We start from the raw sequence: 17009 nt of genomic DNA on the forward strand, positions 1-17009 counted from the left end.
ATAGGTTTGCAAATGGTTGAATATGTTTGGCTATGGATGGGCTTAATTATATACTAGTGCGCAACCTCCTCTTATGTGTCTGTAAAATTTACCTTTTGCCCCGAAGTTTTGTCCTGAATTTTGACCTCTGTCCTGAATTTTTGTCCTGAATTTTGACCCTTTGTCCTGAATTTTTACACTCACCATCCTGAATTTGGACCCATGCCAGTTGGTCACCCTAGGTGCCCTCCCCAGACGGAGGGATGGGTGTCCGCTCGTTTGCCCAGAGTTTTGATCCGTGGCTTGGGTTCACGTTGGCCCAGCTCCAAGACGCAGATTTCCCAAAAGTGAGCCTGTTCATCAGCAGCGATAAAGAGGTGTTTACACCGAAAGGGTTGGGAAACTCCGAACTCCGTATGCAAATACGCACCCTTCCCTCTGCCCCCTCTCCAGCCCCCTCCCTGCCCCCTTCACGGGAACTTTAACTCCGAGCCCCGTGGAGTGAAAGACGCAGACGAGGGCAGGAGGCTTAGGGCGTAACAAAGGCTAATAACGAGGGAGAGGAGGAGAGAGACAGAGGTGAAAGAGAGCGGGAGACCGCGAAGAGAAGCAGCGCACTGAAGCCCGGCGCACAGAAGGCACCGGATGATGAAGACGCTCGTGGGGGCGGCGCTGGTTATGCTCTTCATCCTCAGCAGTAAGTATTACCATGCCTCCGCGTCAAAGCGCTTTCTCAACCAAGGAGATGAAATGCTAATGTAGCGCACAGTGAGTATCGCACCGCCTCTAGGCGTCTTTATCAGCACTCGACAGGTTCGACAGCACACTGTTCTTTTAATTTCTGTAATCACAGAGGCAAGGCTTTTAGTTTGTCGTCTAGGTTGGTAAATCTCTGTAGTTCTGCTTTGCGCAGGGCAGCCTGATTCTACCTCGCCCCGTGTCTCATGTGACCTCGTTTTTCTGTCCCGGGGTCTCTATTCTGCTGTTACCCCGGGGCTCCCTGTCTCTATTTTGTTACCTCGGGGCTCCCTTTAAAGGATCGTGTGCTCAGAATCTTCTAATCTGATTTTGGAACCTTTACTTTGGGTGCTAAGATTTTGAGAGTATAGGGTGTGCCCAGGCACCCGTGCCCTAATGGCAACAAACCTGGGAATCTTTAGGGTTTGATATAACAGCCTGTACTCTCGTGTACCCACAGTCTAAGCCCCTCACAACACGAGATAGCAAGAGAACAGAGTCACAGGGAAATAACCTGGTTTTCCCAGGATCACAATACGAGATGTGCTGAAGTCAGGTAGCTGAGATTGGAATTCGAAAGTGTCTTGATTCTTCTGCCAACAATTCAGTCACTAGACAACATCCCGCCCTGCCCTGATCCCCTAAAGTGGCCTCTGCACCCCGCCATGACAGTCACTGTGGTGCTTCTGTGTTATGAATGACTGTTATCAGGTGTGTTAGTCAAATGATGTCAATAAAAATAAAACAAAACTACAACACCCAGAATGCACTAGGTCACTCACTACACACGGTCAGGGCTGACTACAGTGTCCATGATGCCAGCGAGAGGTGGCCCCCATACTCTCACTTTAACCACCAGCACACATCTCACTTTCACCTCTGTAACACTTCTGAACTACTAGACCGCAACACAACCAAACCTCAGAGTCCAACACACATCTCACCCTACCACAAAATCATCTCACTTTAGCCAGTGATTACAACCCTACATAAACACCACACCACACCCCAACTTATCCACTGAACTACATCTCAAGAAGCCAAGAGACCACAGGTCATCTCAGCTCATTAGCCACAAAAACAACACAAAAAGTGATTGCACAATAAAAGGCTTGGAGAGGACAGAGCAGTGCCAGGGTCGAGGGAGGGCAGCTCGGTAACAGGCGAAGCTGGGAACACGGCCCTCGGAGGGCTGCCAGGCAAGTGCTCCGATGGCATGGCTGTGGTGTAATCATTTTGCCGATGTCAGCTAAAAGATTGCTGCTGTGTGGCCTACAAGTGCTGAGTGCTGTTGTATGTGGTTCTTGTTGTCAGAAGGGTTGCTGCTTGTGCTAGGGTTAGGGTTTCCTATTGCTGAAAAGCACTTCAACGCTGAAAAGCGCTTCAACGCCTTATCATGGGTAGTAAACGTTATATAAATACAATTACATCATACCTTGAGCATAGACCAAATCTTGCTTTAACCTCTTCAGTGCCCCGCCCTTTCCCCGCCCTGTGCCGGGCGTTGCATTAGCGGGCGGGGTTCATGACGAGATAGTCTCGTCATGGGCACAGCGCAACCGCGCTCCATGATGAGACCATCTCGTCATGGGCACTGAAGGGGAGTAAATTACGGACAAATATACAAGTCAAGAAGTAACAAGTTTTGATTGATTGGATTCATTCTTGAACGGCTGTGCATCTTGAATTGGCACCGAACGAGGTGTCAAAGGGTTTTGTCACTGAAGAGGTTAACCAGTAAAACTCATCTGAACATCACTACTCCACCCATCACCTCAACCACTTGAGCACACGATAAAAGATGGTCATAACTACAAGCAAGCAACACACTACACCACTAGACCACACGATAAAAGATGGTCATAACTACAAGCATGCAACACACTACACCACTAGACCACACGATAAAAGATGGTCATAACTACAAGCAAGCAACGCACTACACCACCAGACCACACGATAAAAGATGGTCATAACTACAAGCAAGCAACACACTACACCACTAGACCACACGATAAAAGATGGTCATAACTACAAGCATGCAACACACTACACCACTAGACCACACGATAAAAGATGGTCATAACTACAAGCAAGCAACGCACTACACCACTAGACCACACGATAAAAGATGGTCATAACTACAAGCATGCAAGCAACACACTACACCACTAGACCACACGATAAAAGATGGTCATAACTACAAGCATGCAACGCACTACACCACTAGACCACACGATAAAAGATGGTCATAACTACAAGCATGCAACACACTACACCACTAGACCACACGATAAAAGATGGTCATAACTACAAGCATGCAACGCACTACACCACTAGACCACACGATAAAAGATGGTCATAACTACAAGCATGCAACACACTACACCACTAGACCACACGATAAAAGATGGTCATAACTACAAGCATGCAACACACTACACCACTAGACCACACGATAAAAGATGGTCATAACTACAAGCAAGCAACGCACTACACCACCAGACCACACGATAAAAGATGGTCATAACTACAAGCAAGCAACGCACTACACCACTAGACCACACGATAAAAGATGGTCATAACTACAAGCATGCAACACACTACACCACTAGACCACACGATAAAAGATGGTCATAACTACAAGCAAGCAACGCACTACACCACTAGACCACACGATAAAAGATGGTCATAACTACAAGCATGCAAGCAACACACTACACCACTAGACCACACGATAAAAGATGGTCATAACTACAAGCATGCAACGCACTACACCACTAGACCACACGATAAAAGATGGTCATAACTACAAGCATGCAACACACTACACCACTAGACCACACGATAAAAGATGGTCATAACTACAAGCATGCAACGCACTACACCACTAGACCACACGATAAAAGATGGTCATAACTACAAGCATGCAACACACTACACCACTAGACCACACGATAAAAGATGGTCATAACTACAAGCATGCAACGCACTACACCACTAGACCACACGATAAAAGATGGTCATAACTACAAGCATGCAACACACTACACCACTAGACCACACGATAAAAGATGGTCATAACTACAAGCATGCAACGCACTACACCACTAGACCGCACGATAAAAGATGGTCATAACTACAAGCATGCAACACACTACACCACTAGACCACATCTCGCCTTCACTGTTAACTATATCTCGCATCTCAGCTTCACCACCAGGTCACATCTTATTATCAGTACACCACATCTCACCACAACTAAACCACGCTTCATCTTAGCCACAAGATCACATCACAGCTTAACCACAAGACCACATCCCACCATAATCATTAAATCACATCTCACCTCTACCACTGGGCTTTAGCCGCTACATCAAAGCTCACCTTACTAAGTTCACAACACACTATCGTTACAAGACCACAGCTCGCCCTAAACCACGTCACGTCTCAGTTTAGGATGTATGACGTAACAACGCGAGTCTTTACAACGTGTGCAGTTACATCGCGGTTTTTACAACGACTGCGATGTTACTACGCTATGCCATTACAACGCAAGTCTTTACATCAACTTGCGCTAGATGGCGAGCTAACATTAGAAAAGCGTAATTTACTATTCCAACTCCAGTCCACTTAACAGTAGGGAAGGTGTTGGGATAGTAAACTAGACTATTTGTAATGTTAGCACGCCATCTAGCGCAAGTCGATGTAAAGACTTGCGTTGTAATGGCATCACGTGGTTACATCGCGTTCGTTGTAAAAGTTTCGTTGTAATGGTAGTGCGTTGTAAAAGTTGCATTGTAAAGGTTGTTTACCCTCAATTTAACCACATACCACTTCTTACCATCAATGCATCATATTTCACCATAATAACTAAACCACATCCCCCCATTACCACCAGCCAACATCCGACCAAAACCTCTAGCCCTCATCCCACAATGGCCACTAAAGCACATCTCACCCTTACCCTAGCCTGGAAATGAACCGAACCACTCCTTAGCAAGTGGAGAGGTAATGTCAGCGTTTATGATTTTACTTTGGTGGGGTGTGGTAGTGGTGGTGTCCCCCCCATTGTTTACCTCTTAGGTATACAGTGTACCTGACACTTCTCGTTGCCTTCCCTACCTGGTCACCCAGGTAGGTCGCTGTGGCACATTCTGTGAAACAAATGTTACGCTACATGGCTACTGTAGAAGAGATGTTCTGCGTATGTGTGGGGTGGAGGCTGCACACGAAGATGCTGGGATCGGGGAGAGGCTGATCAATGAAGTGTGAGTGAAGGGCACCATGGCTGGTGTTCTTGGGATCAGGCAGTTAGGGAGCATTTTAAGGAGGTGATCATATGCATAGGCACATCCTGTGGTCAACCTATGATATTTGTTGTTTTCAATGACACTGACTGGCAGATTGAAATCTTTCAGGCTGTTCTGGTGTAACCACATCCATTTCAAAGGGGTCAGGGATCAGACAGCATCAGTGACGTCATTAATATTTATGAACTAGTTTGAATCCTGCTCTCTTGTGCAGGAACAGCACTGTCGCAAGAGGGGCATGCTGCACTTCCCAGTGTGTGCGGAAACACTTCCCAACGCCCCTACGCGGAGTACGCATCTGGCCCACATCTGTCTTTCCCACTCAATGATGGGTGGCAGGATCTCTGCCCGAACCAAGCACCTCAAGGCCTCCAGCACCCCTTCTGCCCCTACAACTGCTCTCAAAACACCAGCGTGTGGTCTGTAGGGAGGACAGGGGGCAGTCTCTCGTAACGGGGTCTAGCGCGACGAACATTTCTTCCCCACACCCGACTACGTAGGACTTGCTCTTGAATTCCCAAGTTTTACGACCCATTCCCATGTCCATTAAGCTTTTGGATTTGGGACAACTGCTGGGGAGAGGGGTTCTTCTGCCCCTCCCTTCACTCTGAGCCTCCCGGCTTGCACTGGGGGGGGGAGGGTGTTCTGTCCTTTCCCTGAGTCTCCCGCTGAGCCCTGAGTTGGTATGCTTGACATATTACCGACTGTTTGTGTGTGTGTGTGTGTGTGTGTGTGTGAGAGACAGGGTGTGTACGCCTTTGTGTATGATAAGGGATGGGTGGCGTGAGGTGGAATACTCCTCCAGACCCTAGGTGTATAGGGAGCCTGATTTCTGTTTTTCTCCTTGTCTCTCAGCTTATGATTCTGCTAAACTTATATATGTAATATACTTACCTATATTGGCTTCCAGTCACCTCTCTCCATCCATTGGTCTATTGTTGTGTCATTCACATGTTTCTTCTGCCCTCTACAGTATACAGCGTGGGGCAGCCCCCTTCACCCATTGGCCCGCTGCACTGTCAGTGACAGCGTTACCCGTTTCACTGAGAGCGCGTCCACACACAGAGCCGTTCTCTTCAGTGCCAGGGACTACCATGGCAGTGTCTGCTTTATTAAGACCAAACATGATTTTGCTTTTAGCTAATGCTTTTTTTATATTATTGAGGGCCTACCAGCTTATCCAACAATAATTGTTCTACAAAATCCCTAACAAAATAAATAAAAGAAGTACTGACAAAGTTAAAAGGCTGACAGCCAATGACAGACCTGTTGGCTTTGGCAATGCTTATTGCTTACTGTTTTGCTGTTGTCGGTCTAAATGCTTCACTTTTCGCCGAGGTTTCTGGTGACTGTTCTTGAAGTTTTAGAACTGATATAACTAACATGATTGGTCAATGGGGGTCTTCAGGTGTGGCCCATTCAAGTCCTACAAAGGAGGTGTGATGGGATCTCATTAAGTCCTACAAAGGAGGTGTGATGGGATCTCATTAAGTCCTACAAAGGAGGTGTGATGGGATCTTATTAAGTCCTACAAAGGAGGTGTGATGGGATCTCATTAAGTCCTACAAAGGAGGTGTGATGGGATCTTATTAAGTCCTACAAAGGAGGTGTGATGGGATCTCATTAAGTCCTACAAAGGAGGTGTGATGGGATCTCATTAAGTCCTACAAAGGAGGTGTGATGGGATCTTATTAAGTCCTACAAAGGAGGTGTGATGGGATCTCATTTGCTAAGCTCATGGCAGGCAGCGGCATGCGGGACACATTTGAGCAGAATCAGCGGAGAAGCGAGGCCATTCTTGAAGGCGTGGATTGTGAGTTTGTCATTGGATTCTGGCGTACACGCAAGGACCTTGCTGTCTTGATTTCAAGTGATTGGCGTTGATGGTGAGCTAGTGTGCAAGTCCATCGAGCTTCATATTGGAAGACAGTCTTGGATCGGACCATGACTCTTGCACCTTACACACAGATGGTGTTCACTTCTGGTCATGTTTCTTTTTGGATGGGAGCTTGAAGTTCAGCTTTATATTGATTCGATTATTGCGATTAGCAGCTGAAACCTTCTGACAGATCTTGGTGTCCTGGGTGCATTGTAGGATTTTGATTTCTCGTCAGTGCATGTCCCTCCAAGGGGTTCTGTGCAGAGGCTGAAGATGACACAAGACAAAGTGGACACCCAGTGGCACTCGGCCGGTGACTCGCAGTGTCTGACGTCTGGAATAATAAATGGTGCTTTGACAGACGTCAAGTGAACCACATGCGCATTTGCCAGTCCACTGTGGATAACCGACATTAGTGATGATGTCATGTTTGCTATGAAGAGGACTTTCTTTTATTGGTTTATTTGTAGTAGTTTACTTGTAGGTAACTTAAGCTGTTGTGATAAGTCTGCGGACAGAATGGGGAATCTTGAGTTGAGTTTGGTTGTATCGCCACATGGTTTTCAAATTGTATTTTCTTACTTGTGGGTGGACCGTCCATCGTAGTTGAGTTCTTGGGAGTACCAGCGCCGCCGATATGATTCTGTGTGTTTCCTGACCAGGGTCCCCGCTCCCGCTAATGTTAGCACATTAAAGGGAGAAGAGTCTAGGTGTAACTTTGCGTGAAGTTGAGGGTCTTCTGCTTGTTTCTAATGACTGATTGGTCCAGAGCTGAATTAGCCCTTGTTCCTCCCTCTTCTTCCAATTGTATTACAAAATCTTCAGATCTCCATGAGTCCTGGGAAGGCTCTGTTTGTAGCCCTGCTGCCGGAATTAGGACAATCCCATGACTGAGCTTACATCCTCGCACTTCCTTGAACATGACTATTTATTTATTTACGAGTTTTATCTAGCGAGAACTTGACCCGAAATGCATCAGAGCCCTTTACTAGAATTACATATACATCATTTACAGGAGGTGTAACAAATACATCTGCAGAAGCCTCTGAGGCACAGAGAGTAAGACATCCTATGATATGTACATACCATGCACAACCCAGCACTGGCAGAGCTGAGCTACAAGTGCGGGCTGCGAGAGAGCATGATTGAAGCACCGTACATCAGCACCTGCTCGGAGTATCACCCTCTCTGTCACTGGTGGGACAGTACCACCGAGGGACGTAACCTACCATCTCTGTCACTGGTGGGACAGTACCACCAAGGGAGGTAACCAACCATCTCTGTCACTGGTGGGACAGTATCACCGAGGGAGGTAACCAACCATCTCTGTCAATGGTGGGACAGTATCACCGAGGGAGGTAACCAACCATCTCTGTCACTGGTGGGACAGTATCACCGAGGGAGGTAACCAACCATCTCTGTCACTGGTGGGACAGTACCACAGAGGGAGGTAACCAACCATCTCTGTCACTGGTGGGACAGTACCACCGAGGGACGTAACCTACCATCTCTGTCACTGGTGGGACAGTATCACCAAGGGAGATAACCAACCATCTCTGTCACTGGTGGGACAGTACCACCGAGGGAGGTAACCAACCATCTCTGTCACTGGTGGGACAGTACCACCGAGGGAGGTAACCAACCATCTCTGTCACTGGTGGGACAGTACCACGGAGGGAGGTAACCAACCATCTCTGTCACTGGTGGGACAGTACCACCCAGGGACGTAACCTACCATCTCTGTCACTGGTGGGACAGTACCACCAAGGGAGGTAACCAACCATCTCTGTCACTGGTGGGACAGTACCACCAAGGGAGATAACCAACCATCTCTGTCACTGGTGGGACAGTACCACCGAGGGAGATAACCAACCATCTCTGTCACTGGTGGGACAGTACCACCGAGGGAGGTAACCAACCATCTCTGTCACTGGTGGGACAGTACCACCGAGGGAGGTAACCAACCATCTCTGTCACTGGTGGTACAGTATCACCGAGGGAGGTAACCAACCATCTCTGTCACTGGTGGGACAGTATCACCGAGGGAGGTAACCAACCATCTCTGTCAATGGTGGGACAGTATCACCGAGGGAGGTAACCAACCATCTCTGTCACTGGTGGGACAGTATCACCGAGGGAGGTAACCAACCATCTCTGTCACTGGTGGGACAGTACCACCGAGGGAGGTAACCTACCATCTCTGTCACTGGTGGGACAGTACCACCGAGGGAGGTAACCAACCATCTCTGTCACTGGTGGGACAGTACCACAGAGGGAGGTAACCAACCATCTCTGTCACTGGTGGGACAGTACCACCGAGGGAGGTAACCAACCATCTCTGTCACTGGTGGGACAGTACCACCAAGGGAGGTAACCAACCATCTCTGTCACTGGTGGGACAGTACCACCGAGGGAGGTAACCAACCATCTCTGTCACTGGTGGGACAGTACCACAGAGAGAGGTAACCAACCATCTCTGTCACTGGTGGGACAGTACCACCAAGGGAGGTAACCAACCATCTCTGTCACTGGTGGGACAGTATCACCGAGGGAGGTAACCAACCATCTCTGTCACTGGTGGGACAGTACCACCGAGGGAGGTAACCAACCATCTCTGTCACTGGTGGGACAGTATCACAGAGGGAGGTAACCAACCATCTCTGTCACTGGTGGGACAGTATCACCGAGGGAGGTAACCAACCATCTCTGTCAATGGTGGGACAGTATCACCGAGGGAGGTAACCAACCATCTCTGTCACTGGTGGGACAGTATCACCGAGGGAGGTAACCAACCATCTCTGTCACTGGTGGGACAGTACCACCGAAGGAGGTAACCAATCATCTCTGTCACTGGTGGGACAGTACCACCGAGGGACGTAACCTACCATCTCTGTCACTGGTGGGACAGTACCACCAAGGGAGGTAACCAACCATCTCTGTCACTGGTGGGACAGTACCACCAAGGGAGATAACCAACCATCTCTGTCACTGGTGGGACAGTACCACCGAGGGAGGTAACCAACCATCTCTGTCACTGGTGGGACAGTATCACAGAGGGAGGTAACCAACCATCTCTGTCACTGGTGGGACAGTACCACCGAGGGAGGTAACCTACCATCTCTGTCACTGGTGGGACAGTATCACCGAGGGAGGTAACCAACCATCTCTCTCACTGGTGGGACAGTACCACCGAGGGAGGTAACCAACCATCTCTGTCACTGGTGGGACAGTATCACCGAGGGAGGTAACCAACCATCTCTGTCACTGGTGGGACAGTACCACCGAGGGAGGTAACCAACCATCTCTGTCACTGGTGAGACAGTACCACCCAGGGACGTAACCTACCATCTCTGTCACTGGTGGGACAGTACCACCAAGGGAGGTAACCAACCATCTCTGTCACTGGTGGGACAGTACCACCAAGGGAGATAACCAACCATCTCTGTCACTGGTGGGACAGTACCACCGAGGGAGGTAACCAACCATCTCTGTCACTGGTGGGACAGTACCACCGAGGGAGGTAACCAACCATCTCTGTCACTGGTGGGACAGTACCACCGAGGGAGGTAACCAACCATCTCTGTCACTGGTGGGACAGTACCACCAAGGGAGGTAACCAACCATCTCTGTCACTGGTGGGACAGTATCACCGAGGGAGGTAACCAACCATCTCTGTCACTGGTGGGACAGTACCACCGAGGGAGGTAACCAACCATCTCTGTCACTGGTGGGACAGTATCACAGAGGGAGGTAACCAACCATCTCTGTCACTGGTGGGACAGTATCACCGAGGGAGGTAACCAACCATCTCTGTCAATGGTGGGACAGTATCACCGAGGGAGGTAACCAACCATCTCTGTCACTGGTGGGACAGTATCACCGAGGGAGGTAACCAACCATCTCTGTCACTGGTGGGACAGTACCACCGAGGGAGGTAACCAATCATCTCTGTCACTGGTGGGACAGTACCACAGAGGGAGGTAACCAACCATCTCTGTCACTGGTGGGACAGTATCACCGAGGGAGGTAACCAACCATGTCTGTCACTGGTGGGACAGTACCACCGAGGGAAGTAACCAACCATCTCTGTCACTGGTGGGACAGTACCACCGAGGGAGGTAACCAACCATCTCTGTCACTGGTGGGACAGTATCACCGAGGGAGGTAACCTACCATCTCTGTCACTGGTGGGACAGTATCACCGAGGGAGGTAACCAACCATCTCTGTCACTGGTGGGACAGTACCACCGAGAGAGGTAACCAACCATCTCTGTCACTGGTGGGACAGTACCACCGAGGGAGGTAACCAACCATCTCTGTCACTGGTGGGACAGTACCACCGAGGGAGGTAACCAACCATCTCTGTCACTGGTGGGACAGTACCACCGAGGGAGGTAACCAACCATCTCTGTCACTGGTGGGACAGTACCACCAAGGGAGGTAACCAACCATCTCTGTCACTGGTGGGACAGTACCACCGAGGGAGGTAACCAACCATCTCTGTCACTGGTGGGACAGTACCACAGAGAGAGGTAACCAACCATCTCTGTCACTGGTGGGACAGTACCACCAAGGGAGGTAACCAACCATCTCTGTCACTGGTGGGACAGTATCACCGAGGGAGGTAACCAACCATCTCTGTCACTGGTGGGACAGTACCACCGAGGGAGGTAACCAACCATCTCTGTCACTGGTGGGACAGTATCACAGAGGGAGGTAACCAACCATCTCTGTCACTGGTGGGACAGTATCACCGAGGGAGGTAACCAACCATCTCTGTCAATGGTGGGACAGTATCACCGAGGGAGGTAACCAACCATCTCTGTCACTGGTGGGACAGTATCACCGAGGGAGGTAACCAACCATCTCTGTCACTGGTGGGACAGTACCACCGAAGGAGGTAACCAATCATCTCTGTCACTGGTGGGACAGTACCACCGAGGGACGTAACCTACCATCTCTGTCACTGGTGGGACAGTACCACCAAGGGAGGTAACCAACCATCTCTGTCACTGGTGGGACAGTACCACCAAGGGAGATAACCAACCATCTCTGTCACTGGTGGGACAGTACCACCGAGGGAGGTAACCAACCATCTCTGTCACTGGTGGGACAGTATCACAGAGGGAGGTAACCAACCATCTCTGTCACTGGTGGGACAGTACCACCGAGGGAGGTAACCTACCATCTCTGTCACTGGTGGGACAGTATCACCGAGGGAGGTAACCAACCATCTCTCTCACTGGTGGGACAGTACCACCGAGGGAGGTAACCAACCATCTCTGTCACTGGTGGGACAGTATCACCGAGGGAGGTAACCAACCATCTCTGTCACTGGTGGGACAGTACCACCGAGGGAGGTAACCAACCATCTCTGTCACTGGTGAGACAGTACCACCCAGGGACGTAACCTACCATCTCTGTCACTGGTGGGACAGTACCACCAAGGGAGGTAACCAACCATCTCTGTCACTGGTGGGACAGTACCACCAAGGGAGATAACCAACCATCTCTGTCACTGGTGGGACAGTACCACCGAGGGAGGTAACCAAACATCTCTGTCACTGGTGGGACAGTACCACAGAGGGAGGTAACCAACCATCTCTGTCACTGGTGGGACAGTACCACAGAGGGAGGTAACCAACCATCTCTGTCACTGGTGGGACAGTACCACCAAGGGAGGTAACCAACCATCTCTGTCACTGGTGGGACAGTATCACCGAGGGAGGTAACCAACCATCTCTGTCACTGGTGGGACAGTACCACCGAGGGAGGTAACCAACCATCTCTGTCACTGGTGGGACAGTATCACAGAGGGAGGTAACCAACCATCTCTGTCACTGGTGGGACAGTATCACCGAGGGAGGTAACCAACCATCTCTGTCAATGGTGGGACAGTATCACCGAGGGAGGTAACCAACCATCTCTGTCACTGGTGGGACAGTATCACCGAGGGAGGTAACCAACCATCTCTGTCACTGGTGGGACAGTACCACCGAGGGAGGTAACCAATCATCTCTGTCACTGGTGGGACAGTACCACAGAGGGAGGTAACCAACCATCTCTGTCACTGGTGGGACAGTATCACCGAGGGAGGTAACCAACCATGTCTGTCACTGGTGGGACAGTACCACCGAGGGAAGTAACCAACCATCTCTGTCACTGGTGGGACAGTACCACCGAAGGAGGTAACCAACCATCTCTGTCACTGGTGGGACAGTATCACCGAGGGAGGTAACCTACCATCTCTGTCACTGGTGGGACAGTATCACCGAGGGAGGTAACCAACCATCTCTGTCACTGGTGGGACAGTACCACCGAGAGAGGTAACCAACCATCTCTGTCACTGGTGGGACAGTACCACCGAGGGAGGTAACCAACCATCTCTGTCACTGGTGGGACAGTACCACCGAGGGAGGTAACCAACCATCTCTGTCACTGGTGGGACAGTACCACCGAGGGAGGTAACCAACCATCTCTGTCACTGGTGGGACAGTACCACCAAGGGAGGTAACCAACCATCTCTGTCACTGGTGGGACAGTACCACCGAGGGAGGTAACCAACCATCTCTGTCACTGGTGGGACAGTACCACAGAGAGAGGTAACCAACCATCTCTGTCACTGGTGGGACAGTACCACCAAGGGAGGTAACCAACCATCTCTGTCACTGGTGGGACAGTATCACCGAGGGAGGTAACCAACCATCTCTGTCACTGGTGGGACAGTACCACCGAGGGAGGTAACCAACCATCTCTGTCACTGGTGGGACAGTATCACAGAGGGAGGTAACCAACCATCTCTGTCACTGGTGGGACAGTATCACCGAGGGAGGTAACCAACCATCTCTGTCAATGGTGGGACAGTATCACCGAGGGAGGTAACCAACCATCTCTGTCACTGGTGGGACAGTATCACCGAGGGAGGTAACCAACCATCTCTGTCACTGGTGGGACAGTACCACCGAAGGAGGTAACCAATCATCTCTGTCACTGGTGGGACAGTACCACCGAGGGACGTAACCTACCATCTCTGTCACTGGTGGGACAGTACCACCAAGGGAGGTAACCAACCATCTCTGTCACTGGTGGGACAGTACCACCAAGGGAGATAACCAACCATCTCTGTCACTGGTGGGACAGTACCACCGAGGGAGGTAACCAACCATCTCTGTCACTGGTGGGACAGTATCACAGAGGGAGGTAACCAACCATCTCTGTCACTGGTGGGACAGTACCACCGAGGGAGGTAACCTACCATCTCTGTCACTGGTGGGACAGTATCACCGAGGGAGGTAACCAACCATCTCTGTCACTGGTGGGACAGTACCACCGAGGGAGGTAACCAACCATCTCTGTCACTGGTGGGACAGTATCACCGAGGGAGGTAACCAACCATCTCTGTCACTGGTGGGACAGTACCACCGAGGGAGGTAACCAACCATCTCTGTCACTGGTGAGACAGTACCACCCAGGGACGTAACCTACCATCTCTGTCACTGGTGGGACAGTACCACCAAGGGAGGTAACCAACCATCTCTGTCACTGGTGGGACAGTACCACCAAGGGAGATAACCAACCATCTCTGTCACTGGTGGGACAGTACCACCGAGGGAGGTAACCAAACATCTCTGTCACTGGTGGGACAGTACCACAGAGGGAGGTAACCAACCATCTCTGTCACTGGTGGGACAGTACCACAGAGGGAGGTAACCAACCATCTCTGTCACTGGTGGGACAGTACCACCAAGGGAGGTAACCAACCATCTCTGTCACTGGTGGGACAGTATCACCGAGGGAGGTAACCAACCATCTCTGTCACTGGTGGGACAGTACCACCGAGGGAGGTAACCAACCATCTCTGTCACTGGTGGGACAGTATCACAGAGGGAGGTAACCAACCATCTCTGTCACTGGTGGGACAGTATCACCGAGGGAGGTAACCAACCATCTCTGTCAATGGTGGGACAGTATCACCGAGGGAGGTAACCAACCATCTCTGTCACTGGTGGGACAGTATCACCGAGGGAGGTAACCAACCATCTCTGTCACTGGTGGGACAGTACCACCGAGGGAGGTAACCAATCATCTCTGTCACTGGTGGGACAGTACCACAGAGGGAGGTAACCAACCATCTCTGTCACTGGTGGGACAGTATCACCGAGGGAGGTAACCAACCATGTCTGTCACTGGTGGGACAGTACCACCGAGGGAAGTAACCAACCATCTCTGTCACTGGTGGGACAGTACCACCGAGGGAGGTAACCAACCATCTCTGTCACTGGTGGGACAGTATCACCGAGGGAGGTAACCTACCATCTCTGTCACTGGTGGGACAGTATCACCGAGGGAGGTAACCAACCATCTCTGTCACTGGTGGGACAGTACCACCGAGAGAGGTAACCAACCATCTCTGTCACTGGTGGGACAGTACCACCGAGGGAGGTAACCAACCATCTCTGTCACTGGTGGGACAGTACCACCGAGGGAGGTAACCAACCATCTCTGTCACTGGTGGGACAGTACCACCGAGGGAGGTAACCAACCATCTCTGTCACTGGTGGGACAGTACCACCGAGGGAGGTAACCAACCATCTCTGTCACTGGTGGGACAGTACCTCCGAGGGAAGTAACCAACCATCTCTGTCACTGGTGGGACAGTACCACTGAGGGAGGTAACCAACCATCTCTGTCACTGGTGGGACAGTATCACCAAGGGAGGTAACCTACCATCTCTGTCACTGGTGGGACAGTACCACCGAGGGAGGTAACCAACCATCTCTGTCACTGGTGGGACAGTACCACCGAGGGAGGTAACCAACCATCTCTGTCACTGGTGGGACAGTACCACTGAGGGAGGTAACCAACCATCTCTGTCACTGGTGGGACAGTACCACCGAGGGAGGTAACCAACCATCTCTGTCACTGGTGGGACAGTACCACCGAGGGAGGTAACCAACCATCTCTGTCACTGGTGGGACAGTACCACAGAGGGAGGTAACCAACCATCTCTGTCACTGGTGGGACAGTATCACCGAGGGAGGTAACCAACCATCTTTGTCACTGGTGGGACAGTATCACCGATGGAGGTAACCAACCATCTCTGTCACTGGTGGGACAGTACCACCGAGGGAAGTAACCAACCATCTCTGTCACTGGTGGTACAGTACCACCAAGGGAGGTAACCAACCATCTCTGTCACTGGTGGGACAGTATCACCAAGGGAGGTAACCTACCATCTCTGTCACTGGTGGGACAGTATCACCGAGGGAGGTAACCAACCATCTCTGTCACTGGTGGGACAGTACCACCGAGGGAGGTAACCAACCATCTCTGTCACTGGTGGGACAGTACCACCGAGGGAGGTAACCAACCATCTCTGTCACTGGTGGGACAGTACCACCGAGGGAGGTAACCAACCATCTTTGTCACTGGTGGGACAGTACCACAGAGGGAGGTAACCAACCATCTCTGTCACTGGTGGGACAGTACCACCGAGGGAGGTAACCAACCATCTCTGTCACTGGTGGGACAGTACCACCGAGGGAGGTAACCAACCATCTCTGTCACTGGTGGGACAGTACCACTGAGGGAGGTAACCAACCATCTCTGTCACTGGTGGGACAGTACCACCGAGGGAGGTAACCAACTATCTCTGTCACTGGTGGGACAGTACCACCGAGGGAGGTAACCAACCATCTCTGTCACTGGTGGGACAGTACCACCGAGGGAGGTAACCTACCATCTCTGTCACTGGTGGGACAGTATCACCGAGGGAGGTAACCAACCATCTCTGTCACTGGTGGGACAGTACCACCGAGGGAGGTAACCAACCATCTCTGTCACTGGTGGGACAGTACCACCGAGGGAGGTAACCAACCATCTCTGTCACTGGTGGGACAGTACCACTGAGGGAGGTAACCAACCATCTCTGTCACTGGTGGGACAGTACCACCGAGGGAGGTAACCAACCATCTCTGTCACTGGTGGGACAGTATCACCGAGGGAGGTAACCAACCATCTCTGTCACTGGTGGGACAGTACCACCGAGGGAGGTAACCAACCATCTCTGTCACTGGTGGGACAGTACCACCGAGGGAGGT

At 50.9% G+C, this 17009-nt stretch overlaps 1 protein-coding gene across 2 annotated transcripts in view; it reads left to right on the forward strand.

Moving 5' to 3' along the window:
- Window positions 1-482: 482 nt before the first annotated feature.
- LOC146835421 (complement factor B-like) overlaps window positions 483-17009 on the forward strand; it is a 687940-nt gene continuing 671413 nt past the window's right edge. For both annotated transcript variants that reach the window (XM_085602982.1, XM_085602983.1), the window contains exon 1: window positions 483-676. In XM_085602982.1, coding sequence (XP_085459108.1) covers window positions 625-676 — 52 coding nt within the window. In that variant the 5' untranslated portion in view covers window positions 483-624. The remainder of the gene's footprint in view (window positions 677-17009) is intronic.

The sequence above is a fragment of the Triturus cristatus genome, chromosome 4_2 (genome assembly GCF_964204655.1).
Source record: "Triturus cristatus chromosome 4_2, aTriCri1.1, whole genome shotgun sequence".
Taxonomy (NCBI): domain Eukaryota; kingdom Metazoa; phylum Chordata; class Amphibia; order Caudata; family Salamandridae; genus Triturus; species Triturus cristatus.